General features: G+C 39.7%; 1 protein-coding gene and 1 long non-coding RNA gene across 7 annotated transcripts in view; one reads left to right on the top strand and one right to left on the bottom strand.

Annotated features, from left to right (window-relative positions):
* TBL1X (transducin beta like 1 X-linked) overlaps nt 1-27,752 on the top strand; it is a 202,917-nt gene that overhangs the window by 55,594 nt on the left and 119,571 nt on the right. For 3 of the 6 annotated variants that reach the window (XM_065073658.1, XM_005502530.3, XM_065073629.1), the window contains exon 2: nt 2,206-2,278. The exons of 1 other annotated variant lie outside the window; for it this stretch is intronic. Coding sequence is in view for 1 of the 5 variants with exons in the window: in XM_065073616.1 (XP_064929688.1) it covers nt 2,287-2,362 (76 nt within the window). In the remaining 4 variants the exon portion in view is untranslated. Of the gene's footprint in view, nt 1-2,205; nt 2,363-27,752 lie in introns of all 6 variants that reach the window. 2 more of the 6 variants (XM_065073616.1, XM_065073637.1) reach the window with 1 other exon arrangement.
* On the bottom strand, nt 9,387-17,194 carry LOC110358823 (uncharacterized). The gene is made up of 3 exons (XR_010474632.1): nt 16,615-17,194; nt 10,104-10,215; nt 9,387-9,691 (listed from the first exon to the last, which is right to left on the bottom strand). It is a non-coding gene; the product is annotated as an uncharacterized LOC110358823 (long non-coding RNA).

Genomic DNA, 27,752 nt, shown 5'->3' with positions numbered 1-27,752 from the left:
ACATTTCCCTGGGACTGACACTGGCACAGCTTGGATGAGAACGAGAGGTGGCCAAGTTGTGAGGGAGACTCTGGGTGTCTGTGCTGAACAACGTGGAGCTTCTCCTCTTCGCTACTTACTGTCTGCAAAAGAGCTGGAAGTTAAACCAAGCTCAGAAAGCTGTCTTGAGTAATGTTGTTAGAGTTACAAAGAACAAGCGCTGCAAAGATGGGAAGGTGAAGAATTAAGGTTGTTTAGAATATGTTAACTGGGCTCCATTGGACATACACTTTATGCTATGGTTTTAAATTATAGTATCTCAGAATCATATGGTCTTTTCAACTGGAGCAGTAGTGTATGAAGAGTGTGCAGCAAGGGAGACAGGTCTTTGAAAACTCGCTTTCATTTGCTGTAGAAACTTCAAGACAGGTAGTGAATGGGGAAGCGTGCCGCAAGAAAGATGCGCCGCCTAGTTATGGCAAACAAAGAGAACTTCCCCAGAAAATCAGTTTGAAGTATTGTATAAGGCTAGCTACTCTGATAAATGAATTTTAGGAATCTCTGGTTGAAGGCTAAAGTCTGTCATGCTTCTAATCCAAAGTTTCATTCTTTAAGTTGATAGACTATGGGGATCATACGGCATGCTTCATAAGGACTGTAATGCAATCTGTTGTTACCCTGACAGCACCAAAGAGGAACTCTGTGTCAGAACCAGGGTTTCTGTCTTCCCAGTGCTGTTCTGAAACAACACAGAATAACCTGGAGTAGATAAAGTGTAAAGCTGTACTGTGACCATATGTAATTGAGTTAACATGCAGATTTTCAGGTATTCTTTTCTAGCTACTGTGTTCACTGAATGAGGTTTGGGCCCTGTAGAAAAAAATTGCACATTATGACCTAATAAAAATCAAGTCAGACTAGATATGAGCAAGGAGGCACACTTAACTCAAAATCTTTAAAAAATAAAAATTGGGAATTCTGAAGTCTTTACCTTAAAATTGTGTTAGTTTCCACTCCATCGTATGCCTTTGTTATTTTGAGATTTTAGAGTTGTTGAGGATGTAGATGTTAATATATAGCTTGCCTTCTGGTTTTGTTTTTTTTTTAATAGCGTGTTTTCCTTGTATTTATCCTGGGAAAATCTGGATGCACAATGTGCAAAGGAAACTTAAAAACCAGGAAGCATAGTTACAGTCACTTTTTTAATTTCCCTTGACTTCTGGTGAAATCTTTGAAAACCCGTACCTTGCTTACTTTTCCAATTTATATATTTACTTGCATGATGGAGAAGATGAATTTATTTATTTATTTATTTATTTTAAATCCAATATAATTGTAATTTTATTTTAGGTGACCTAATTCCATTTTATCTGTTTATATTCTGACCATGGTCAAAAGTGAGGCTGGGATTACTATTTAAAGAGACTAGTTTCAGTGGTTGTGTCATACCAAATGTCTTGCTTTTCTACTCTGTTATTGTTAGATGGGCTGCTCTAAATTAGATGGTCTAATTCTGGAAAATTTGAATATGTGCAGATGGACTTCTGTGTCAGCAAAGCCACACTTACTTAATTGGAGCTCCATATGTCTGCAAAAATCAAATCCATATGGTTGAATAGCACATTATGAAAATGTTTCTTTAATTCATACTAGTGCCAGAAGAAAGTAGACTAATTTATATTGTTGAGCTCTTCCTTACCTAAGTGACAGTGCACCTGTACACAAACCTTAGGTCAATTTTAAAGTGGTAATTGAATATATAGGATTTTCTTGTCACATGTTAACAGTTTTAAGGTAGCTTAAATCTGTGGCTAACAAGGCCTTAACTGTGTTGCTGTCTGTCTATACTCCTAAAGCAAGTGATGAAATGTACCTAAATCATGCAATCTCACCTTCTACTAGGTCAAATATACATGAGGTTTCTCCCAGAAAACTCTTTTATTTGAGGTTGTGCTGAGTGTAATGTATATATATATATACATATAGACACACACACGTGTGTGTCTAGAACTGGTCAAATAAAACCCAGTCTTTTTGCAGGGGAAAAACAACTTCGAGTTTGCTTCTGGTCAAGCAAACTGATGGGAAATAATCCTGTTAGAAAAGCTGGAGATTTGAATTTTTAAATTGCTGACAATTTGGGCCCTAAGAGTTAATATAATCAAGAGATGAGCTTACGAGGAGTTATGTAAATTAATGTTGTCTTTATTTTTTTATTGTACACAGGTACCTAAGGATAAAACTGGCCTGAAGGAAAAATCTGGGGGAAACTGGGGAGCTTGACTGTTCTTGCACCTGAGTAAGTGAATGCTTAGCTGGAAATCAACTCTACAAAGTGTTGAAGCTGTTAAATATTTTTCAGCATCTCTGTGCCTAATCGCAGGTCTGTAATTTGAGACAATACCTTGGCTTTTGAATTGAAAAAGACTAGGAGTACTAGAGCTAGCTAAAGGAATGTTACATAGAGCCTTCAGTGCTTAGTGATAGGTTTGCTTTTTATTACTGCCCTTAAAGCCTCCATACATTTAAACGTGGATTATATGCAGGTTTTCTCAGCATTTTGGCGTTTTGCCTTGTCAGTTTTTTGAGACTGATTTCTGAGTCTGAATGACTTCTCCATTTCTTAAAGTTAAATTTGATCTTGCTGGTTTGTGATGATAATGAGGCACTGAGATTGAGCAGGACTGAAGTTGCAAAAAGGGGCCAGGTTAAGTATGAGGTCACCAGAGGATGAAGTCTGAGAAGATGACCTTGTGGGGGCTTAATATGGTTGTCTTGGAAAGGGTGAACCCTCGTTTCATGTTGTTTGAGACAAAAACTCTTGTCTTGGTTGGGTTTGCTTCCATTAAAATAGTTGGATTTGCTTCCATTAAAATAGGACAGGGACAGCTTTTCTTCATCAGCTTTGATGGGGCATGTGGCAGACATTTCTAGGCATCTGGTAGTGCTCAGTCCCAAAACCAATCTCGACAGGTTCCTGAAAAGGGAGGAAGAATATTTTTTAGTTATCCACCTGCCTTCCTTTCCTGGCAATTCAAGCATTACTCTGGTTACAATAAGTCATTTTACATATCAAAAAGGTACTTTGTTGTATTATTCAATGTGTTTATTTATTCATACGTATTCATATATGAAATGCAGATAATATTAACAAGCAGATAGTATAGTATTGCATGAAACTTCTTTCTACTGGTAACATATTTGTAATAATGGGCAAATTAATTGAGTTTTTTGAAACAATTGCCAGAGCTGGAGCATTTCTTCCTGCTGGCATTTATCACGCTAAAAGAATTATGTTTAGTTTTTCAGTAAGTTCAATATCCTTACTGGTATCTACATTAAATTTTACAAATTCTACTTATCAGCCGAGAGTCTCTTGATTTAATCTGGTATAAACTTGTTATCAGTGCATTTTATTCCAAATCTCTGCTGTGGTTTAATCCTGTTTTTTGTACTGAACGCATTAACTTATAAATTGATATCTGTCATGTCACTGCGTAAAAAATATATTTCATTTTGCTGTGTTTATCTCTTTGTGATAGAGGAATAGACAAAAAAGTCTCTCATTGCTTTTGGTATTAAAGAGAATTAAATATGGAACTTAAAAATACACTCAGCTTTGGGAGTTATACACACATAAGACTCTTCATTCAGAAACACGTTGTGGCGGCATTTATTATAGCATTATCATTCTTTGATTTGTACGTTAGGGAGTGAGTCACAAATAATGCCTGAAACTGTATTATAAGTAACTGGTTGCTTTCCTGTGCATTTGCAGTTCTCACTGAAGTTCTGGTTCTTGCAAATATCATGCCATGTCATACTTGCACTCATTGTGCATGGGGTTAGGAGTTAGTTCTGTGGACTAGTGAACAGGTGAAAGGTTTATTAAAGAAGTTCAGTATTCTTAAATGATACTGGCATGTTTTGAAATCAAAATTGGCTCAACAGCTCTGTTTTAAATCCAGTGGGGACCTTCAAGAGAGGTTTTTGCCTTGTTTCTTTTAACTTCTGTACTAACACACAGCAAATGTTTTCATTTATTTCCTGTGTTATCAATCCTACTCTGCATATTTTACTCTATTGCCTTTGACAGTGATGAAAGACAGGTATTTCCTGACCTTTTGTCTTTTGGGTGCTACATGAGCTCAGCTGTTCAATTCAGGAATATTTTCTTCTCCTGTCTTGTTCCCATTTCTTCATTTAGAATGCAGCACTAGAAATCCCACGTGCAATTGCAATATTTTTGGAATTATAGTTTAAATTTTGTTATTGTGAACATGAGGCAGGAGCTCGCCTGTGCAAAAGGAAGGTGGTCATTCTGCTGGGCTTGAGGATTTGTAGGGGTAGTGACTTCTGCCTTGCCAAAGCAACCATGTCACTGTTATGTTACTTTTTACTTGGAAAATTGTCCTTAATTGCTTGTTTGAGGAAGGCCAAAGTCAAGAACAATTGAACTAAGAGATGGGGATAATCCAATTAAATTGTGTAGTCTATTTCTTTATGAATATAGGATTGATCTGTACTCTAATTTAGGTGTTTTATCCAGTGTATTATTTGCCAGTTATTGTCGTTACTTCATCAGCTACAGATTTTCTCATTCAGACTTGAAATTGAGTGCCCTGGGGCAAGATTTTCTCAGTTAAGCGTGGAAATGGCCTGGCCTTGTTTTTGAGAGCATCCTGCACGTAGCTGTTCTTGTGCCTGGTGTTGCGGAAAGATCAACGGGTTTGTGCAGATCTGCATCTGGGTTTGAGGCAAGATAAAACACATCCTTGACGCAACTTTCGGCGTACCGTGGTGTGTTCTTTTTCAGGAATCAGGGGGTCATAGTCCCTGCCGTAATTGGAGGCTCAAGTGAAGCCAACTGGCTCTGTTGCTGCGGCCCGTCGATGCTCTAGGATGAAGCTCTTCAGCTTCTTTTAGCAGTTAATTTCAGGGAGATGGTTATTATTTTTGTAGATCATAAGTGTATAACTTCTGACAGTTTTAAAAGATACCACAGGCTCTGGTGTTTGTAGTCTGGAAGTCTCTGGGGGTTTAAAACTCTTTCTCTACAGTGTCTTTCTTACAGAGATCAATTAAGTTTCTAATTAGAGTTGTATCAACTTAGCGTCTACTGAAATCCTAAAGAAGCTGATGTTTGATAAGAAAATTTTAGAAGGTTTTTTAATCTTATGAGAAATTTTTGATTGAGGATTTTGTTTGGGTTTTTTTTAGGATTTTTGAGAGAGGTTCTTTGTTGTCCTGGAAGTGGCGTTTGAGTAATGGAAAGTTCCAGTAGCTGAAATTTTAATAATAGGGAACAAACCAAATTTATTTAAACAATTTTAATTATTAAAGTAGCTTGTTCCCAGACAGCTAACGGAACTGTAGTTGCAACCATCCCCAATGCTTTCTGTCTTTGAAAGACAACTTACTTTGATCAGACCTAATATGTTGATGAAATTTAGTCACAAAATTGTTTTGCCCAAAGCAAAGTGTCGCAACCTTTCATTGGTGTTTGGAAAATTGTACATCACTAAATGTGAAAGGTACCAAAGTCCCGCGACTGGCCTCAGCATTAAAATATATAGTCACTTCTGCTTTATGAGGCTGTAAACTGGATAATTCATCACTAGTGGGGATCTGGAGATAGACATAGGCTTTTGAAGAACAATACGTTATATTACAAATTCCTTTGGAGGGGGAGTGTTTGTTTTTAGGGATTCCTGGAGAGTGGAAGCCTGCTATGTTGGTATTGTGTGTGTAATAAATCATGTACTTTGCCTAGGTTGTTGTTTTTTTTTTTCTCAAAGGTCTAAGACCATTCAAACATTCTGTCATAACAAGAATAACAAGTAGTATCCTCTCTGCAAACACACAACGGGGGGAAATTATTATTATTTTTTAAAGTGTAATATTCTCACTAGCTATATAAATAAATTGTAGTGTCCCACAATTCACGTGAACAGCAATACAACTGTATTGCTGTTGTCTAACTAAATAACAAGAGATGAGACGAAAAGAGGGGATGACAAGGGGGATATATATCGGAGGTCGGCATTGTGTTATGAATGAATTTCCACTGTGGTTTTATTGGGGGGGGGAGCTCATTATAGGAGGCTTCGTCTGTTTGCTGCTCTTGGATATTTAGAAAGCAATCTTTAGTGATCCTTTTTTCCAAACCAGCTCATGCAGTAACTGGCAAAACAGAAGCAATTAGCAGTGTAATCTCAAAGGGAATCTCAAGCTTCACTTTAAGTGCAATGATTAAATCCACTAAAATGATAACCATTGCTGCCAAGAACTCCTGTAATTGGTCACTAATGTATTTTGTTGTAGCAGTCGATAACTACTAGATTTCATGCATGTAATTAGTAATGCATACACGTTTGGTCAGTAAAATTGAAAATCCTAATAACTGAGGCTAGAGAGGGTGAGAAGGAGCATAGAGCTGGTGAACTGAAATAGCTCTCTGTTGATAGTACCTAACCAGAACTGTATGCTTCAATAAAACAAGTGTCCTACTGTGCTGGAATACAAATGGGCTGTCTGTGGCAGGATACAGCAAAGACGTTGGCAGAGAGGGATTTGAAAGCTTCTGGCATAATGTAATTGAGTTGGCCATTTCTTTAAAGATACAGCAAATTGTTTGCTGTGGCGTTCATCATCATAAGGAAGGTCAGACAGCTTGCTAAACATATGATACTCATAATAAAAAAGTAAAACGGTGACGCTTATATTTAAGTACAAATCGTGTTACCATATTTGTAAAAGCTGTGGAAATGAATGGGAATATTTTTGGTGGCACAGAGGCATTAGTAATCTAAGTAAGGCTGTAATTCAAGAGGAGAAGAGCCAGTCAGGGAAAAGACCCCCAGAGGAATTCAGCTAGTGAGCAACATATGATCCCCCTGACTTGAAAGGATAGTAGGTGTTTTGGCAGGAGTATTGCTGACTCTCTCTTTTGATCACTTCAGGGAAGATAAGCTTGCACGATCCTATTTTTTTGCTTTTAAGAAAACAAAGGAAAAAACAACAAAGAAGGAGGAAATCTTTAAAAAGAGACAAAATCTAAGCTGAAGCGTTGCTGATTTTGTTAGTCGGTTATGCTGTGACAGAACAAGATGATGCAACAAACGGTAGCATATCTGAACTGTTAAATGAAATGCTCAGTATTGGTACACTGGGAAACCCCTCTCCAGTCACATCCAGAACACTGAATGTAAATCGCGGGATGACAGGGGCTTTGGGCCACGCAGTGATGCCTCTGCAAATGAGTAGCTGTTTGCTTTTAGGTCCTATCACGTTCAGGAGACTGGCATTTTGATTTCTTGCACCACTGCACCACTGATAGGGTTGGAAATGGGAATCAAAATAATTAGATTGGATATATAGATCCCAGCAAACCAGCTAAGAAAGCGGCTGGGTTGGGGAGGGCTGCTCTGAATTCTAAAGTGTGCTGGTGCTTTTTCTATGAGAGGGTGAGGGTGGAAGGAGTAAACTAGAGTGCAGATGCTTGCCATTTATATTCAAAGCATGTAACAAAATAATTGAATATATGCTTCCTCCTATTAAAGCCTGTTAAAATCACTAATAAAATACATTAGCATTATATTAAAAAAGAGAGCACAAATTTTCAGGTAATATATCTTAGTTACAGTATGCACAGTGTCCAGATAGGCAGAGCGGGAAGTGACCCTTTCCGCCATCTAAGGCATTTCTCCTTGCTGGTACAGGAGTGTTCCCATCAGTGCGCTTTCTGTTATTTTGTCCAGCAGTAGCTTTGCAGTATTCCCTCTGGCAGTTTTTTCACAGGCCAACAGTAGTTCCCCTCCAAAAAGCCTTTCCTGCTAGTCACTCAATATTTTCCATTAAAACAAACAAACAAACTAACTAACCAACAAAACACACACAAAAAACTCAAAACAACAAAAAAACCCTTCCATTTATCCCTTCCTGAGTTTCCGTATCTGATAGAAAATTTCTTCCTTTTTCTGCTGTGCAAATTCCTCCTTTAGATATTTGTAAACTATTAATATTACCCCACTTTATCATTTCCCACTTTGTCATTTTGCACTTGTTCACATTTCTCTCTCAGACTTTATTCAAAAGGCAGTTCTTCAAGTTTTTGCTTTTTAGAGACTATTTAACCAGGAAAGTCAGGTCCTCCTAAATTTATAGAGGATGTATGTTTTCTCTGTTAGCATGTTTTCTGATGCTTTTCTTTTTTCTTTAAAATTCTACGGTGTAGATTCCCAGGTGATTTTAGATGTCAGGTATTTTTATTGTGCTCTTCAGGTCATTATTTCACGTTACGCTGCTCGGTTGTAAAGATAGTGATGAGGAATGGCAAAGCGATGTCTTTTTGTTTTGGTCTCTCCAAGCCCATAATATCTAAAGCTCCTTCAAAGTTGGCATTTGTGTATTTTGAGGGGGGCTGGTCCCATACTGTACAGCTTGCACATAAGTATACCATTCAATGATGTGATGTTTTGGTGAAAGATTACAAGACTGACAAAATGTGTGTTTGCTATTTACATGGAATGGATGATATCTAACTAGTGTGGAGGTGTAATGTGGAGGAGCACTACTCATACCTGAAGCTGAAAGTGTTTGGACTTACTCGGGAGAGATCTTGGCAGTTCTGGAGGAGCTCATCTTTCTGGTAGGAAACTGATAAAATCCAATCTGTTTTGCCAAATAGAGACTGAAATTGTGAGTTGGTCATTGCCTGGTAGTAAGTGTGTGAAGATTTATGATATGAAAAGGTTCTTTTGTTTGGAAGTCGTGGAAATAGAGAGATGTACTGGAAATAAGCTAAAGGTAGAAGAATTCAAACAGGAAACAGACTTCGTTATTCCTCCAATATTCATATCTATTTTAAAGCTGGAAAATAGTTGAAATTGAAATGAGGAATTGTCCCTTAGCTGAAATTTTTACATCACGTTCAGATGAATTTCTAAAATACAGATTTCTTTCAATGTGTCAAGGTTTCATGCCACACAGGAATTGCATGTTTGAGTTTCAGAACTTGTGTTATTGAGGAAAACCAGTTAGATGATGTACTGGGCTCTTTTTGTCTTCATGCTTATGAAGGTCTTCACTTAAGGTTAGGGCTTTCATACATGCAGATTATTTAGCTGAGATGATGTTCATGTGTTTGTGGAGGACAGTTGCAACATAGCAGTTATTGTGCAAGAAACTGAAAAAATAGTTCCGTGGTTTGCCCTGCTCCAAAAGGTGCCTCTCTGGTGCCTTCTGCCCAGTGCTGGTGGTAGGGCAGATAAAACATACAGCCCGCTTAGGAGCCTAGTAGGGACTGACATTCAAAGTTTATGTGAGTGCTTGGGACTGATGTTTTATAGAGAGAATTCAGAAAGAAAAGTTATTTTCGTTTTTAATAATTTTTTCCTTGACCTCTATCTGCAATAAAACTGGCTGGCAGTATCACAGCTCGTCTAAACACAACATTTTATTAATGGCAATAATTCTACAGAAGAACAAATGGAGTTTGGGAGGAAAGAAGACATGAAAGAATTGTAGCTTTTTTAGATGAATAACTTGCCGAATGTGAATGAAGGCAAATGCCACTGACTTGAACAAAGAGATCAAATTAAATACCTTGCGCAGGTTCCATAATGTCTGTCTAAGAGGACTGCAACACTTGATCCTCCATGTTTTGACTACTGCCATTCAGTCAACAGTATAGCAGTGTATTTTACACAAGCTGTAAAAAAAAAAAGTGTGTTACACAGGTAATATTTTCTATACTGTGTTGGAGTGTGAAATGCTATTAAATATTTCCTGCTTAATGTATAAATAGCCTCTGATATGAATTCTAGGTAATGGAAACACCTTACATATTTCACTACCACAGCATAGCATTTGTTTTGTTTAGGAGACCTGCAGATGGCTTTAATCTTCTGTTTTAAGATATTAAAATCATATGATATAAACAGCAGGATGTGCCACAAAGCTAACTTGATTGTGCTGTAACTCAGAACAAGCTGAGCTGCTTCTTCCTTGTCAGGAAGACTTTTCTATGCTTGTTGTTGTCTTATCCTTGGTTATTGGAACCACATTTATGTCCTTCTTCTACAATAATCTTCAGAACTAATTATGTTCAGTGAATATCTTACCCCTTGCAACTTTTCACTACTAATGCATGTTATATGGGATTACTTCTTTTGCAGTACAGCTAATGAACTCATCTCTTCATTGTTCTGTGTTGTACTTGCTTTTGAAGGCCATCTGAAAATGGATAAGAATATTCAAATTATTTTGCGTTTTCTGATCTCTTATGCCAACACGTGAAAACATGGTGAGTGGACTCCTCTTGTAAGATAGTATACAATCAAGGAAATTTTTAGATTCTTTTTAAACTGGTGGAGAAGTTTTCATTGACACACAAACTTACGTGTAAAGTGATTCATATGGTCAGTTATAAAAATAAATACCATGGCTGTGTAGCACTCAGATTTACCAAAGGATGTGGTGGTGTGTTTTTGTATTTTTGAAACAAACCCCATTATTTTTATGTGATCTCAGAGGAATTTGTGTTTGAAAATTGCTTTGTTACTGTAGCAAGTTTTTCAAGCTTTCAAAGTATTATTTCTTAAATTAATAATATCATTCTGCTACCCATGTATTGTTTGTAAAATTTGGCTTGTTAGGAAATGGTAAGTGACAGCACTGACATCTTAGCTCCCTACACCTTGGGAAGGGCTTCCCTTATTTTCTTTTTCTGTGCCCCTCTCCAAGAACAAAAGCAATATGAAAATGCAGATGTTGAAAGGCATGAAAATGTGTTTAAAGCATTTTCCTTCAGTCTTGGAACAATGGTTGCTGACAGCAGAAGGCTTGCTTGTTAGTTAAAATTAGATTTGAATCATCAGTGTAATAGCAGTAGGAAATTGTAGGATGGAAGGGTGCCAGGAAGCTGATCCATAATACATCTGCCCTTTCAGTGCACGTAAGGTGGGCCCTAAGGGACTTCAGCTGGCTCCTCAGTTGAGCGAGTTTGCCGCATATACCAAGTCACAGTTACAGTTTTAAGCATCCTCAAAGCAAAATACTTTGTACCTGGGCAAAAACCACTTAGGTGGGATACCCAGCATGGGCACAAGCAGAACAATGCGAGATGGCCGTTACAACTTTGCCTTCCTGTTGCTTCCTTACATCACATTTAATTGGGCCCACACTCATTACCTCTCACTGTTTTTCTGGACTAGGGTTTGAGGCGGGGGGGAAAGTCTGTGTCTTGGGGCTTGGTTTATTGGGTTTTATGGTTGTAAAAACACTGCAAAATTTTCATGAGCTAGCTGTGGGTAAATTAGAGGGCGATGCTGCTCTGAAGCTGCATCAGAGTCAGCATCATTCTGCCTTATTCTGTTTCTCCTCGGCTGTTTTAAGGCAGTCCGGTACCCAATGGCTTCCTTGCTGTGATTATCCATTGGCTTTGCAGTAACCCAGTCTGTGGAAGATGATGACCTCTCTATGCACCTTAAAACCATTCACAGAAATGGTTGTAATTCTGCTGATGCAGAATGCAGCTGCCCATTTAAATCTCTTTTTCTTACAGAGGGGCTGGTTATGTCTCTGCTGTGTGTGGGTTTCTATTTTATTTCTGGTGTGGTTTTTACACTATTTTCATAAGCAGCTTGGTTCCTGATTACTTCAGGGAGTGCTTTTGCATGATATAATGGTAATGATATCAGCTGAAGTGCTAAAGCTACTAGTCCTCTAATTTAAATTAGTGCTAGTCAGAGATGGGAAAGCCAAAAGCAGGATGGTGCATGGGAGAGGGCTCTGCTTTTGGAAATTATTTAGTTTGCTCGCATAACAAAATAAGAATTTTCTGACCTTCAGGTCGTGTGGCTATTCTTGTTCTGGGTGGCAGAGTGGAATCAAAGTGGTTGTGAAGGAACGATCAAGGACGAATTTTAGTTTAAGTGTTTAATGATGTTTAGTGCATTACTGTTCTCTTCATCAGTGCTATGAAGGCAATCAGACATATTTTAAAATAAATCTACATAAATAACTGGCTTATAATAATGCAGCATTGGTTTATAACTTTATATCATTTGTTTACATCTACTACATTTAACACTCTCTCCATTGTATGTGTGTATGTATCCATCTAGCTGTATATATATGGAGTTTATATATATAATGTTTATTTATTTTAGGGAGACATAAGCAGTTTTACAGCTGGACTGTATTGTTTATAGGTATTATTTAATTGTTGGAAAATATTTGGAAGACACAGGACCACCATAGTTTCATGATTGTGGTATAGCAAACTTGATTGTCCCCAAGAGAGCATGGAGTGTTACCTGAGCATGAAAGGCCACCTTGAGTTGACCTGCTTGTGTGCTCGGCTTAGAGACTGCAATCTGTACTCCTGCACATGTACCAACTAGAAGAACAGTGAGTTATATAGAAGACTTTGCTGAAGGTTACTGTTGTCTTTGTTTTTGAAAAAATGGAAGGGGATTGATATACATTTTTTTTCCCTGATAGAATGATGTCAGGTAGGCTTCAGGTCACCCAGATGATGATGGTTTGCACAGCTCCATTGGTGGCTGCTCCTACTCTCTGTTTCCAGAAATGTAATTCAAGTTTTCTTTTCTGTACACTGAGTCCCTTATTTATTGTTACATCTTTGCTGATTAATTTAAGTGCTTGTCCTCTTTGTGATCTCCTGTGTCGTATTTGTAGACAGTTGTTTGCCACCTTTCTCAAGACAAGGTCAAGAGCCATTCCCTGAAAAAGTCCAGATACTTGTGTCATGTAGAGCCTTTTTGTAAATGTTCTTCCTGTTTGTCTTGTAGGTGTCTATAAAAGTACGGAAGTCTAACCTAGAATATTGAGGTTTTTATGGCCTTACTACTTACATTCTAGTTCAACTCAGTGCATTGTGATATTGCATATACTCTTAATCATACTGTTAGCCAGTATCATCTTTAAACATATTCTGTGTCCCCTGGGCGTCTACCTACCATCTGTTACTTTATCCCATTAGATTTCCAGCAGATTTCTCATTTTCTCTCCAGCATACTGTGCTGAAAAAGCCCTCTGTATAGTTTCCCTTATTGATCTCCCAGTTCGGTCTTAATTACACAGCTAATCAGATTATGGCGACTTTTTCTATTTCTCACCTCCCCGTGCTTTCCAGTTTGAACAAAATCTTACACTGGGAGCTGATCCTCTTAATTTCTGCACACAGGTACTTAGGTTTGTGCAGGATGAGTATACAAGATTCTTCTAAACACAGTTTTCTGTTGTATTCGCTGCATGGTGAAAGTAAAAGACTTACGTGGGGCTGAATTCTTCACAACTTAAGGAGCCTCTTGGCCTCTGCTTCCTCCTGTGGGGCCATGGGAACCCAACTCTTTGCAGATGGCCCGAGCTGATTCGGGTGCAGCAGCTCCACAAGGGCTGGTCCTGCCCTGCCTGCCCTCTCCTTCTCCTTGACCCAGGCTCCCAAGATGCTGTCAGCTCTGTCTTGCCCTTGTGCAGTGCTGAAAAATGGTTTTATTTGCAAGGTGAGCCCTGTCCCCGACACACGGCAACAGTAGGGTCTTAAAAAGCTTAGGCTGGCTATTAATACACAACGCTGAGTCACTGCGGAAACGTTTTACTTTGCTGCGTACCTTTTCAAAGCAGACCATTGCCAGAGCCGTCCTGCCTAGAAGGGGCTATAAATCGCCATCCTGGGCCACTGGATGACGAGCGGCTCAGCCGCTTGTGCGGATCAGCGAGGTAGGCACGCGTGGAGAATTGCCTCAGCAGGTGTTTGCAGCCACCCTGCCTCCGCTCGAGCACGGCCACACAGCATCGCCTTCCTGCGGGAGGGCGCTCCAGGCAGAGAAAGTGGCTTTCTGTTAAAACCTGTGAGAAACTTAGTATTCTGGGAACATGTGTGAGTATTATTTACAAACACTGGCAGTCTTATCACCAGATGACTAATGTCAGTAAACTCCCTCATGACAACTTTGTTGCTACGTTAATAGAAATACCTCAGCAGCCTGAAGTTCGGACATGGTGAGAATTCCATACAACTGAGAGATCATCTTTAGTGTTAACTGGGATTAACCAAAATTCCTACATTGGGAACAATTGTTTTACAGGGCAGGAAGGGGTGCATTAGTTTGCTGCTCATTTTTTGTAATGCTGGACAAAAGCTTGCCTGATAAAACTGCATGTTTTCATGGCTAATGAGCTCAGCCAGTTCTTGGTTTCTGTCCATGTACTACAGGAACTAAACCGTATGGAATATTACTGTGGAATATTTAGGTCCATTTATAAATACAAAGATTCATGTGTACAAATTGGCTTCAGTCTTAATTGATTTAGAATACTTGATTAAACAACACAGCTGAGCCAACGTAACTCTTGCTGCCGCCAAGAGAGGTGGTTCAGCCCTCGCTTTTGTCTTCCCTCCCTTCTGGCCATATGGTGCTTGTCTGACTCCTCACTCTACTGCTGAACTCCATCCTTCCTGGAAGAGATCAAACCATTTTATCTGGTGTGATGTTATCAAACAGGTGTGAGGAATTGTGTGCTTCCCTTCTGGAAACTGCATTTCAGCATGAGGGTTGCAGATCTAGTGAGAAAACCTCCAGTGCCAAGGGGTGTGAGCTAGATCAGCACGAGTCATTTCTACTTACTGTTTTCATCAAGAAAAGGAGTAGTCTGGTTTTATATATATCTCCTGTGATATATTTTTAGTCGTTACCACCTGCACATGATATAATAGTCCTGTGCCAAAAAAAAAAAAAAGAGAATGGCATTTCTAGCACAGATGGCATGATTGATAGTGCTGTGGGTTTACATACTTTGAATTTTAGTGGAGTGAGGAAACTGTCTACTCTTAAACTTACAGTATCCTGCATTCCAAAATATAAGATATTTAAAAATGCCTTGGCACATGTATACTTGGCAGAAAAACAAGACTCCACTTTACCCAGTAAAAATCAAGGGTCACAGAATGAAAATCTTCTTCCCAGTTAAGCATTGCTAAGCGTGTTTCAGTAGTTCTGGTGACTGATGAGTGCATCACGTGTTTGACATATGCGTGCTCTACTTGTGTTTATTTGGACTTTTTGTCTTACTGGGGTTTTGCAAAGCTAGTGAGAGTCGCCTCTGGCGTACTGCCGTCCTTTACAGTAGTCCCATTGCAATGCATGGTGCAAAGTAGTGTAGTAACTTTGGGAAACAGAATTAGGAGTGCTGGGTTTGGTACCATCTTGATTTAACAGCGGCCTTAGCAAGCAAGTGTAGAAGTGCAAATGCTAAGATTGCAGGGGTAAACCTAATGCTTGTGCTCAAGAACTGCAGCAGCCACTAAGGCAAGAGATGTCCTAGTTAGTGTTGCCTAAGCTGAGTTACTACTGTTTGTCCAGCATGGGAGCAGCAGTGAGTGGTGTCAGGAGCTTGGAGAGGTGGTAGGAACGGGGAGGTTGTGGCAAGATTTTGCCTCCGGCTGGAGGAAGCAAGTGAGAGGAGATGCTTTGGGTTTTCACAGCTGGAGTGTGGTTTTCTGATAGTTAGGGTCCCCACAGTCTTAATAGCATTTTCGTTTAGATGCCATCTCCTTGGCTGTTTTACTGTTTTCTGTAGAGAAAGGAAACTTACTAAGCGTAGTGCTAAAACTACATACTATTGACAGCAGTCCTAGTTTTGGGGTTCTTGGCTGTTGGCATTGCTTGACGATATCTCTTAAAGCCTACCTAAATGAGTACCGTAGGTAGCAGGATTGTACTTCTATTTGTTGCCAATCGGCCACTGGAAAGAGATGTCCGAGTTTGATGTAATGAATTAAACGTGCCTTTGCACTAGCAGAGCCAAGCCAGGTGGGTCTGCCAGACCCTCTGTCGGTCAAGCTGAGCCTGAGGCATGGGGACTTTGGTGGCTTCAGGGAATCACTTGTTCATGCAACCTCTGGGTGGAGAAGGAGCTCGGCTCAGCACACTCACACCAGCCAAGCAGAAGCCGTCAGAAGTGGCCAAACGGGGGCATGTGTCCCCCAACAGCTGGGCCTCCTTTAGGTTTGGCTGGGTGAGCCAGCAGAGCTGCTTGACAGCTGGGGGCTGGCTGGAGCCCCATGCCATGGTGAAATGAAGAGCCAGGGCTGGGCAGGCAGCGTGTATGGGGTAGTGGGGGATTTTAGCAGACGGTTTTTAGTAGTCTCTGCCGATGAAACTTGAGAATTGTTTTCCCCAGCAGCTTTGAGCGTAGCTAAGTCTGAGCACATTTTGCATGGGACTGAAAAGGCATCTCCCTGCGCCCAGAGCTTCTCACTGCCAAATTTCAAAACACTGCTGCAAAATGGGGAGGTTTATGAAAATGACAAGAAAGAGGATTATAATAGAAAACAGAAGTAAACGTAAGTATAGGTGGTGATTATAATAGAAAATGGAAGCAAATGTAAGTGTAGGTGTCATGGCTTCTTGTGTTACATGTGGAGACAGCACTTTATATTCTCAAGCAATGAGCGGCTTCGAATATCCAGGTTTGTACAGTGTAGAGTTAGTGTGCTCTGTGGTTTTGACAGTCTGGTCCCCTAACACAGTATTTGAGAGAGGTTACTTAGAGCTTACAAAAATTACATCGTGTGTGTGTGTGTGCATACAGGTGCACGTATACCTGTGTGTGTGTCTGTGACTGCTGACTGCACATTAAACACACTTTCTTCCCATGCTGATCCCAAGTTTTGGAGGCATTTTCACAGCGTGCACGATGCGGTATCTTAGACCCACAGGTTCTGCAAAAGCAAAGTATTTTTTAACAGAGACAGTTAATTTTTGGAAATGCAAACCAGGGTCTGTAATGTGGGATGACGGGTGGGATCAGCAGCTGAGGTAGGACAGGCGCTGGCCGTGCTTAGGGATGTGTTTGCATCCCAGCCACCCCATCCCTCCCCTCCCCTGGCCCCATCTGTGCCCTGACTCATACCAGGCAAGTACAGCAATGGCTGTGGTTGTACCTGTTGGTGGGTGATGGGTTGTTTTTCCCCTCCGGTGGCTGCAGGCACGGAAGAGAACAGCAGCTTATCGAGCGCTTCAATCTGGTTTGCAGAGTGTAACAGCTGATGAGAAAATGGCTGCCTTGTTTTCCAGAGCTGTCCCAGGGCTGACCGCACAAGAGAAAATGAGGATCTGAGCTTGAGAAATCTCTCAGCACTTTCCCGGGCCATTTAGCATTTATAAATACACTTGGAAGGAGCCTTTTCTCTTTCCAGGTAGCCGCCTGGCTTTAGTCCTTGCAGATGTAGCAGGCAGCTCTGTGGCTCAGGCTGCTCTGCCTCAAGGGTGGCTCCTTCTAAGGAGGGGTGGGAAGGAGCCATCCCAGACCCTCATTAACGCTCCTTGGGAACCTTTCCCACATAGGGGTGCGTACGTCTGTGTCTCTGTATATACATACGTATGCATAAATGTACAAGGTGAGATTTTCGGCTTGAGATTCGTCTTCTAAGGTGCTGGTACTGTAATCACTCGCTTTTTAAGTATCATATTAATGAAGCGTTGTTTTCTAAAGTATTCAGTGCTTCTAAAAATGACTTTCTTCATTTTCTCCGCTTTTGAGTGACATAACATTGCATTATAAGCAGGTGTCATGCCATGTGAAATAGAAATGCAAAGAACCATTACATTGAAGTTATCTCTAGACCAAGAAGCTTTTAATATTAATGCAGAAATGATCTGCATAAACCAATTCCCTCTGAATAACCCACTACAAAATTCGCCGCTGTTCAAGTGAATTATCCCATTATTAGGTGGGATAATCAAAACATTTTTTAGCAAATTTTACTAGATTTTTTGCAGCAGTTTTCCCCCTTCGTTCTTCAAAGGATCTCAATGCTTAAATTAATTAATTCTCTCAGCATCCTGTTGAAAAAGGTGGAAATTGTGTAACGAATTCTAAACTCTAAAAGAGCAAGAAAGTTACTTTTTTTGGAATGTATGTCATGGGAAGTCTTTTAAAAAAGAGTGATTAGCTCCTTTGGGATTTGGACCTTTAACATAAATGACTGTTTTATAAACTCTGGTAGATTTAGCTGTGGTGGTTTAAGATGTGACAGTTATCTGTTGTACTCATCAGCTGGGCTTAATCCTTCATCGACTGCTCGAGCAAATGCGAGCCAGCCTGTCAGTTCCCGTGGCTCATGTAACCCCTGCTGCTTGGTAGGTTGTGCGGGGGGGGGTCTCCCTCAGCCAGGCTCCTAATCATCCCTATCTGCTCCTGGTAATAAGGGAGAGGACAAAAGAGAAGAGTAGAAAACAAAACCCAAGCAAACAAAAAACCCAAGCAAAGCCAGGCATGTTGCCTTTAGCTTTGGGCTTCCCTACCAGCTTCCAAGCAGTGTTTCGAAAGTGTTGTTTTCAGGTAGCTACTAGCAATATCAATATTTTGGCACTGATGTACCTTGGTTTCTGAGGGCTCTTTTCTTCCCTTGAATAGACTTTTCCTCCTCTTCCCTGTCATTTCTTTAACACAATAATGCAGTAAGCCTTTTCTGCTGAATCTTGACCCGTGCAGTCCAAGTAAGTCGACGGCAAAAGGTAGTGTACTCCATTTTGTAATGAAGAGTTGTAGAGAGGGAGAGATGTTTTGGCTCCCTTTTTCTCAGTTAAGCATAGCGCTGCAAAACGTGTGCTAAAACTTGTGCAGTTCTGTGAATGCTGGAAACACCAGAGTGCCTGTGGAGCCGATTGCCTCTTCCAGAGGTTGGCTGCGCTGCTTCCGTGTCACTGCAAGCCCAGGGAAGACGCTTTGCAGAGATCACTGTCGCTGTACCAATATCAAACAGAAGATGTGTTCTTGGGAATCGAACCCTCACTATGCTTCCTTTGTATTTGCTAAAGATGTCCAGATAATTTTTTTTTTTTCATATTGAAGGGGAAAAAGAAGTCTTTCAAGAAACTACACATTCAAATTGTGCGTGTATCAAAGGAATAGGAAGGACAGTATTTGCAGGACGTATTACAGTTTGCTTCACATTTCTTTTTCTGCCACTGTCATTTCTCTTTTAACAACTGGAACAGAGGAGTCTGAAAATGGAACTGGAAAGAAAGCTGCAGGTTTTGTTTTGAAAAGCCCTTTGGAAAGACTACCTGTTTCATACCGCTGTGCCAGCATGGGAGCTGGCAGAGCTGCTCCTTCCCTCGGAGCCAGGCCCCACTGCAGCGCTTTTTGGAGCAGCCTTGTTACCCGACTGCCTGCTTTCGTTATGTCCCTTGGTTTGGATGGGACCTGCAAGGTCTGTGACAACAAGAATTTGGGCAGAGGGCGGCAGTCTAATCAGGTGACTGTACAAGGTATCCACTTTAAAACAAAGAACAAATCACTGCATTGAAAATGCTGAGCAATGTTTGTTTATTGGCTGTAACAGTGCTGCACAGTGTGGGGTTTTGTACAGAAGCCCAAGTTGGCGGGATTAGCAGAACAGGGCAGCTTTTTTAAGGGCATTACTTTACCTGAGCCAGTTTTACTTTGCTACAGGAGAAATTAAATAACGTGGAACGTAATGTGTCTTGCAGTATTCAAGCTAGTATGAGTATCACCTTCGCAGTGTGGCCTAGAGACATATGCATTGTTTTGCTATACTTTCCATCTGCCAGAGTACATCCATCCTGTATCTCTGATTTTATTCTTAAATTATAACTTCTGTGGGCAAGGATTATCTTGTCTCTTTTTTCATCTGCTTTTTTCTACATTTTGATACCATCTTGCATATAAGACTCATGGTTAGGATTCCGGGGCAGCAGCTTAATACAAATAATGATACATTATTATTGATCAAGGCTTCCTGTCTCCTGTTATATCTTGAAAACAGCAGGCTGGTTTGGATGTTTCTGAGCTTCTTTATACTGATCTTTATCAGTTTGTAATTCTGAAGAGAAGAATAAATAATTCAGAGGAGGCTGGGAGGTTTTGTTTATCTTTTAAAAAATGTTGCAACAGAGTGGTTTGAGCATTAGGCCCATCTAATGTAAATCCAAATATTTTAAAAATAGAAAACTTATGAGATAATGTTATTGATGTTCTGTCATGCCAAATAAATATTTCAGTGCACTAATAATGTGGAGCTGCTTTGGAGAGATCTCTGCTGGCATTTTTGTTACACAGTGTGATGTTAGGCTGATGTTAGGCCCTGAACCTGACCTGCTGTAAAATGTTTAAAATTCTGCATTCTTTTTGTTCTAAAAATGGAACAGCTTTCACAGTCTTTTTATTCTCGTATAAGTTCTCCCTTTCCACACAATCAAACCCAGAAATCAGCTGCTTCCTTTGCTGGGCCGACATGCACGCTGCTTTATTTTTCAATTTCACCAGTAATAGGCTTTTTCCAGATTGTAATGGCGCTGCATTGACATAATTATGTTACTCCTTTATTCACACCAAAAAAATCTAGTGAAGTCTCTCTGCAGATTCCACTGTCTTTACTGTGGGATTATGGAAATGAATAAAATTATTCAGATTAATAGCTTTGATTTCTCAGCACTTTATTCTAGTTTTTCTTGAAACAGAATACACATTTACACTACTATTTCAGAACGTATTGAATCTCCTGCCTGATATATACCCCCTCTGACTTCTGTGTTAGCTGGGCTTTCAAGTGACAGTATATTGCCTGCATTCTAGCTTCCGTAGAGGGGGAAAAGAGAAAAATTGTCTTGAAGACCTTTAAACCCTCTCCAAGAGTATAGTATTACTGTATTTTCAGTAATACTGAAAGTCAGGGTGCCTTTGCATGCCTACCTGAATACAAAACAAATGTATTTAAGTTACAAGGATTTGTTGGAGAATGTGCTTGTGAGCACCAAAGATGAAGCCCCTCATAGGAAGGAAATTTCACTATCCTCTCTCCTGCATTTGGTAGCACTTCTGGAATGTTGAAATGAGAGAGTCTAAAGTGTATGTAGAGGAGCAAAATTCACAAGGATGTTGACACCTCCAGTACTCAACAGAATTTGTCTTAAATAATATTCTCACACAAATGGATTTTCTTACTAATGTTACCAAGTAAATTCCATAGTGATGCCCATGTGTGCATAGGGCTACATGAGGCCTAAGCAGTTGGCAAATAATATATAGAATAATTTCAGTTGGAAAAGGCCATCGGGATCATCGAGTCCAACCATAACCTAACTCTAGCACTAAACCATGTCCCTAAGTATCTTGTCTTAACACCTTTTAAACACCCCCAGGGATAGACTTGCTTTGATTTCAAATAGTGGGCCTCGATTGAGAGCCCCAGAGACAGAGCTTGCTTTCAAGTTTGAACTCTACTCTCTCTATAAACCGATGGCAAAAAAAATTACCATATCAAATTATAAAAAGCATATGTGATTTGTTTTGGTTTGTTTTTCTCTCTTTTTCGTTACGGGCTTTTCAGTTGTTCTTCATTTGGTATGCCTGCGTGTCACGTTCTTCAGCTGAGCTTTGGAGCTGACAGCACGTGCCCGACGTTGCGCTGCTGCCTCGGTTTGCAGTTCTGTTTGCTGTCCCCTGGAAGCGTGGCTGCGCTTTCTGGCTTAGTCCACCCCATGGGGCTCTGCTGATGAGGAGTGGACTGGAAAGAGGGGAAAGGACCCTTCTCGGGGCCAGAAACATGCTGGCAGAGGCCCTGTCTGCCAAACTGTGGGTACTTCTATCGTTGCACCTGGTGTAGTTTGGGAAGGTGATGGGTCTTTGATGGCGAAGAAACATTTTCAACTTGTATGCACAGCACCTCCGCCAGGCCAGAAGGGGCTTTCTAATAGAGACGGGTTCTCAGATCTGGAGGTCTGACCTACTGTAGAAAGTCTGGTCACCAGAATTTAAGCTAAAGCAAGTATGTTATTTGTCCTTGTCTTGTCCATTTTGCCAGTGAAGTACCATCTGTCTTTCATCATTTGCTTTGGTGAGAGCTGCTTTGCACTGCTGGTATCAGTCCCAGGCTAAAGGTTATTAACACCTTTTGGTCCCAGCAGTATATCCACATTAGCATTGTGTTACTGGCAGCAGGTAGCTGAAGGCTTTTTGATTCATATGGTTGAGGTTTCAGACAGGATTAGGCTTTATTACATTGTTTGTGTACAGGTATAAGAAGTTTTATTTCATAATGTACTTTAAGTAAAAAGAGACCAGTTTTGTTGTAATGTGGCTACTCATGGTGCTTTATCAATGTACATGCTTGGGAGAGGTTTTATTTGCTGGTACTTCTTTTAGCACTGAACCTATGAATTGTAATTTTTCTGGAGCATAGAGTTTTAAACTAAGGACACATGAGCACGTTACTGTGGACTAACAAGCTATTTCATGTTGAGGAAAGAGTGCTAAATTAATGAGCTTAGGACATGGGGCAGATGCTAGATATAGTAGTAGGATGTCTACAGAACCTCAGTTACTAAGCCTTAAAATGCAGTTCTGTCTTGGGATCCAACTTAGGGAGTCATATTGCAGTAGGTGATAATCACAACTGTACCCATGCACTAAAGGTGAAGAATATACACTTTCCCAGTTGTGACAGGGAGCATAATAAAATATTTAATCATGGATGTTCTGAGGGAAAGGTATTTACCTGACTTACTGATATAGTCGGCAGTTAAAAAGTTGCTTTTATCAGTAAATTGGACAAATTCGATCTGGAGCACAGAAAGTGTGGAGCGCAATAATGTTGTCACTAGAATCAGTTTTCACATTAAGATTCAGAGACCTGGATTTGGATGTCAGATTCACCAGTGAAAATCTGGAATAGCTTAATCTGTTTGATTCTCCCCAGACATGCTTCGCTGGAGGCAAGTGCAGCCACAGCCAAACCCACTCCAGGCTAAATTGTTCACCTGTTTATTCACCTATGCACGTGTTCATCTGCTCACCCACTGACACAATTTCCTATGAAGACAAAAGACGAGTACATTTTATAAAAACGTGGAGATCTTGAAATTTATAACTTTCGACAGCTATGACAAATAAGCAGCGATATCCATTACTAGTCCCCAGAGTTCTCTAGTATCCTTTCTTCATGTAATTTCTTACAGTAATTAAAAAAAAGTCAATCTGCTTTTCACTTGTTATTCATTATTCATGGCATTAATACAGGTTCCCTGCTTGGTTTTTATTTTCATTGGGCTCTTGGATATTTTAACGCAGTACCTGTGCTTGATTTGTTTCCATACTGTAGGTGTTTTTGTACTTTTTCCCCCGTGTGTTTTCCAGTTTTATCATCTGGAAATATTATTAAAGATATTATATACCTTTTCTGCATCCAAAGACGTGGTGCATCTGTTGACCTTCAGGGCATATGGCTGGGGCCATCTGGTTTTCAAGGGAAGTGGGGGTCGGTGAGGAATGGGGAAAGATTTAAGGCAGAAGGAGATACTAGGTTACTTATTATTTGATTAAGGTTTTGTTTTGTCAGAGGATAAGACTGATTGGTACTTTGTTACAGTGTTTGACTTTTTGTATTCTTTGTTTTTTCTTGGGTTCATTTTTTTAATTGTTGTTTTGAAGTGGTGCTGTGCTGGGGACGCTTTGTGTGCATGTGCCTGGGTGTGTCAAAATAAACAAAACAACGTGGCCCCGAACTGCTGTGAAGTGTTGACCAGAGCTGCTGTTGTAGTCTGTTAGTACCAGGATTAAATGACGTTTCGGACAGCATTCCCAGGCTGTGTTCATCTCTCAGTTGGAGAAAATGTTAGAGGCCAGTGAGGAATTAGCAGGACAAAGGACCAACCTCATTGCACCTGAGTGAATTAGTACCTGGGACATGTTTGTGTTCTGGATAAACACTTTCCCTCCAGTTTTTCTGAAAGAAACTGGTAGTCTTTTTTTAGTGGATCCTTATCACATGTCTAGGAGATACCACATCATTTCTGATCTTGTCTTTCCAGAATAAAGGAACCTGACAAACGTGCATGGGTCTCACTGGGGGTTGGAGGCAGAGCAGGAAAAACAGAGATGTCCTCAGCTCTTGGTGTTCCCAGTTTGCAATAAGGCCACAGCGATGCCTGTTCGGTGGTTTTGATGCATAGTTTAATGTTAAAACCCTCACTTTCTTTTCCTTTTTTCTCTTGTGCCATTAAGAAACCATTAGTTGGTGATATAGGCTATAAATTGTTAATTTTTCTTTTTATTTTGTCCGTGTATGTCATATATCATGAAATACACTGAAGCACATAAAAAGCTATGATTTTCATGTGCTAAAAGCTGTTACAGTTCCGTTAACCAAAGTCTTATATATGAACTGGAACTATGGTACACACTTTTTTAGCAGGAGAAGGAAAAATTCTTTTAGGTAAATTTACAGGATTTGTTTCAACTGACAACAAGAAACAGCTTGGTTGTAAGAGAAAAGTGTAAACTCACATGTTAGAAATAATCTCTAAATTAACGAAGAGCTAATTTAAATTAAAACAGAATTTCCCTCATTAAATTCTCATGTCTTTTTATGTCTGAGTGATCTGTTTAAAACCCAGAACAGCCATACTTAGAGGAGGTGGGGTGCAGGGAACTGTAGGGAAGGTTTTCATCCCAGTGCTTCCCCTCACTGTATAATATTCCATAACTGACCCCCTATAAAACAAAATCTTCCCCAGTGAAACAGCTCCTGTCTACACACACGGCTTCTGATAACCTGTAGCAAACCAACCCTCTGGGCTACAAGTGTGAGCATATGATAATTTCATTGTATGCTCTTTTGTTTAATAATGTCCACAACACTTATTAAATATTAATTAATTAAATATTAAACATTACTCTATGTTGCCAATCTTCCCATATTATTTTTTTCTCCATCTTTGTCACTGTATTTTAGGAGGACGTAAGCCAGATAAGTAATACATTTTCCTTACAAATAAATTGGTATGAATGGAGAGGAAAGAGCAGAAGAAAGAATGCACCTTTGTAATGCTTGGTTAGTACTGCCTGAATTTGGAGAAGTACACAAATAGAGGGGGAAAAAACCCTAACTTTGTGAGGAAAGAGAAAACTTAAGTAACCAGGCTAGGAAAGTTTGCTTAATCATTTGTGATTTCCTGGGATATTTCTTATTAGGTGTTTTATCAGTGTGATGTGTCATTCCAGTCTTGCTCCTATGCCTTTTCTCCCTCTTTTCAATAACCTGTAAATTTGAGAGTGAGGCAAAAGAGTTTTTAGAAGTGTGGTGTGCATGCTAAAAGCTTGCTTTGATGTTTTCCTTATAACCTAATAAAAGCGTTGCAGAGATTTACCTAAATAAAACTTTCTGACTGACCTGTCTCACTTTTATTTTTTTTTGGAGAAGGGGTTAACCTTGATTTTGTTGGCTGTTGTGGAACAGCAGAGAAAAAGAGTTAGCAGGCTCTTGTCTCTGCCTTGGGATTTCCGATGGCCGTGATCAAAAGCCTTTCACACAAAGCCAGGCATGGACTCACAGAAATTCCACCAAATTCCACCCAGGGCTCATAGCTGCCCAAGTTAGAAAGCTTTCAAGACTGTGTAGCTTTTCTTAGGAAAACATGTTAAAACATAAAACATCTGTCAGGAGAGCTCTTTGTTTTGGAAAGCTTCTTGAAGCACACCTTGGAATTTCCTTCCGTGGTGGTGGTGGTGGTGGTGGTGGTGGGCTTTGTGTTGTAAATGCAGACTAACCAGCAGTGGTGTCACCTGGGTGCAGCATCTCAGAGGGGAGTGGGGGTGTTCCAGAGACTGGGCTTTCATGGAGTTTCTTTGTGCCATAAAACATCATCTGAATACACTATAATTACCAGGTTTGCTTTTTTAAAAACCATACAGTAAAAGCAGGCACAATAAGAACATGGACAAGCAAGGAATCGTGAGTTCAGGAAAGCATACAATATAAAAAGTTTAACACTTTAAATTTTATTTTTAAAAAAATGAAAGCCCATGCTCAAGATTAAGTTGTTTGGCTTTCATTCTGTGGACCACGTCCTCACATTCTTGGTGTTTTAATGTGCTGAGTTCCTATGTGCTGCTTTTTTACTCATGCAAAAATGCTTATGGAATTGTAAATTAAATTATTTTTTGGCTCAGACATTAACTAGATCATTAACTAAATTCCAAGGGTAGAGCCAAACCTTATCCTGGCTGCCTCTGTGATGTTAATGGAACTACAACAGGTGTGGTGGCAGAAACTTTTTACATGGAAAATCTTGGTTACTTTGGTTAGCCATAACAGAGAAAGTCTGTTTGACTTTCAAATCCAGAATGAATTTGCAAGATGTGAATCTTGAATAACACTGGTAGGCTGAACAGATTTGGTGACAAGTCACTGGAGTCCCTTAACTGTAGCCATTCTTCCCACTCATTTTTGAAGGCATATCAGAAGGAACAAAATGGCGTAAAATTCTATTTGAGTTTAAGAAGTTGGGTTTTTTTGTTTTCTTTTTGTTTTCCTAATTAGAATAGCACATTTTGGCTTCCTTACCAGAACAACACTTTTATAGAAAATGTTAATCTTTTCCAAAGTTCTGAAGAAGTATCTGAAGGACGTCAGTGAAGTAATTTGATGGATATTTGTAAGAAACATTTTCCCAGAAGAAGAGGCAGCATGAAAAGAATCATGAAGATTACTATTTGAAAACATACTAAGTTATCGAGGGCACAAACATGCAAATAAAGATAAAGGAGGTTAGAGAAAAACTATGAAGGCCTTAAAAATGAAAAAAAACCCTTGTTTTTGAGGTGATAGTGTGATTTAGTGGTAAGTTACTTAAAAATGTGATGCATACACTTTGTGATTAATAAGAGTTGCATGCAGGTTGAACAGGTTGCCTGGAGAACCTGTGGATGCCCCATCACTGGAAGTGTTCAGGGTGAGGTTGGTTGGATGTGGCTTGGAGCAACCTGGTCTGTTGGGAAAACTCTCTCCCCATTGTGGGGTGTGAGACTCTATGGAAGGTCCCTTCCAATCCAAGCCATTCTGTGATTTTAAGATTCTACAGAAAAACAAAGATACTTACATAAATGCGGAGAGTTTTCTAGATGTAGATGTAGATCTGGGATAACACATAGGTTAAAGATAATGCTATCAAGAGTCTGTGTGACAAGATGGCTGCGATGTTGACAGTACTTGACAAAAGTGGCAGGGTGGCAAGAAGAACTGGAGAGCAAGGGAGGAGGAGTATTGTGTGCTCAAAATTATTCTGGAGTTGGCAGCCAAAAGTCCTGATCACATCACAGATGGATGAGGATTCTGGTCTTAAGTGGAGAAGAGGCAAGTCTGGAGCACAGAGTATCTATTCATAAGTGATAATTAAAATCACTTTTGAATGAGATTCCCTTGTCAGTGTAGAACAAGAGGAGTCAAGGACAGAGCTCTGTAGAATCCCCAAATGATGTATAAAATACAATTAACCATCAATAGGAACATTTAAACCAAAAAGTAAGTCCACATACTTCAAGAAGAAAAGTATGAAATGACCCGTTTCTTTTTTCAGTTCAAATCATAGTTATATACAACACTCATTTTTCAGTCAATGGTTTGGTTTGGCTTGGGTTTTTTTTTTTTGTATGTTTTTTTTTTTGTTGTTTGGTTTGTTTTGTGGGGGGTTTTTTGTTTGTTTTTTTTTTTTTGTTTGGTTTGTTTGTGTGTTTTGTTTTTGTTTTTTTACAGTACAATCGAATTTCTAAAGTAGATAAAACAGTATGCTGGAGTACTGGAGGAAGTGCTAGAAGTTGGAGTAAAAATCTCTGCACCTTCTGAGATGCATTTTACATCTGCCGTGTATGTTGATTGCAAAGGAAAAAACTGTCGTTTTACCATTTATTGAATTTCAATGATACACTGAATTGAATTA

Source organism: Columba livia, chromosome 1 (genome assembly GCF_036013475.1).
Source record: "Columba livia isolate bColLiv1 breed racing homer chromosome 1, bColLiv1.pat.W.v2, whole genome shotgun sequence".
In the NCBI taxonomy this organism is placed as follows: Eukaryota; Metazoa; Chordata; class Aves; order Columbiformes; family Columbidae; genus Columba; species Columba livia.
Note: the sequence above shows the minus strand (reverse complement) of the source record. Positions and strands in the feature narration are given on the sequence as shown.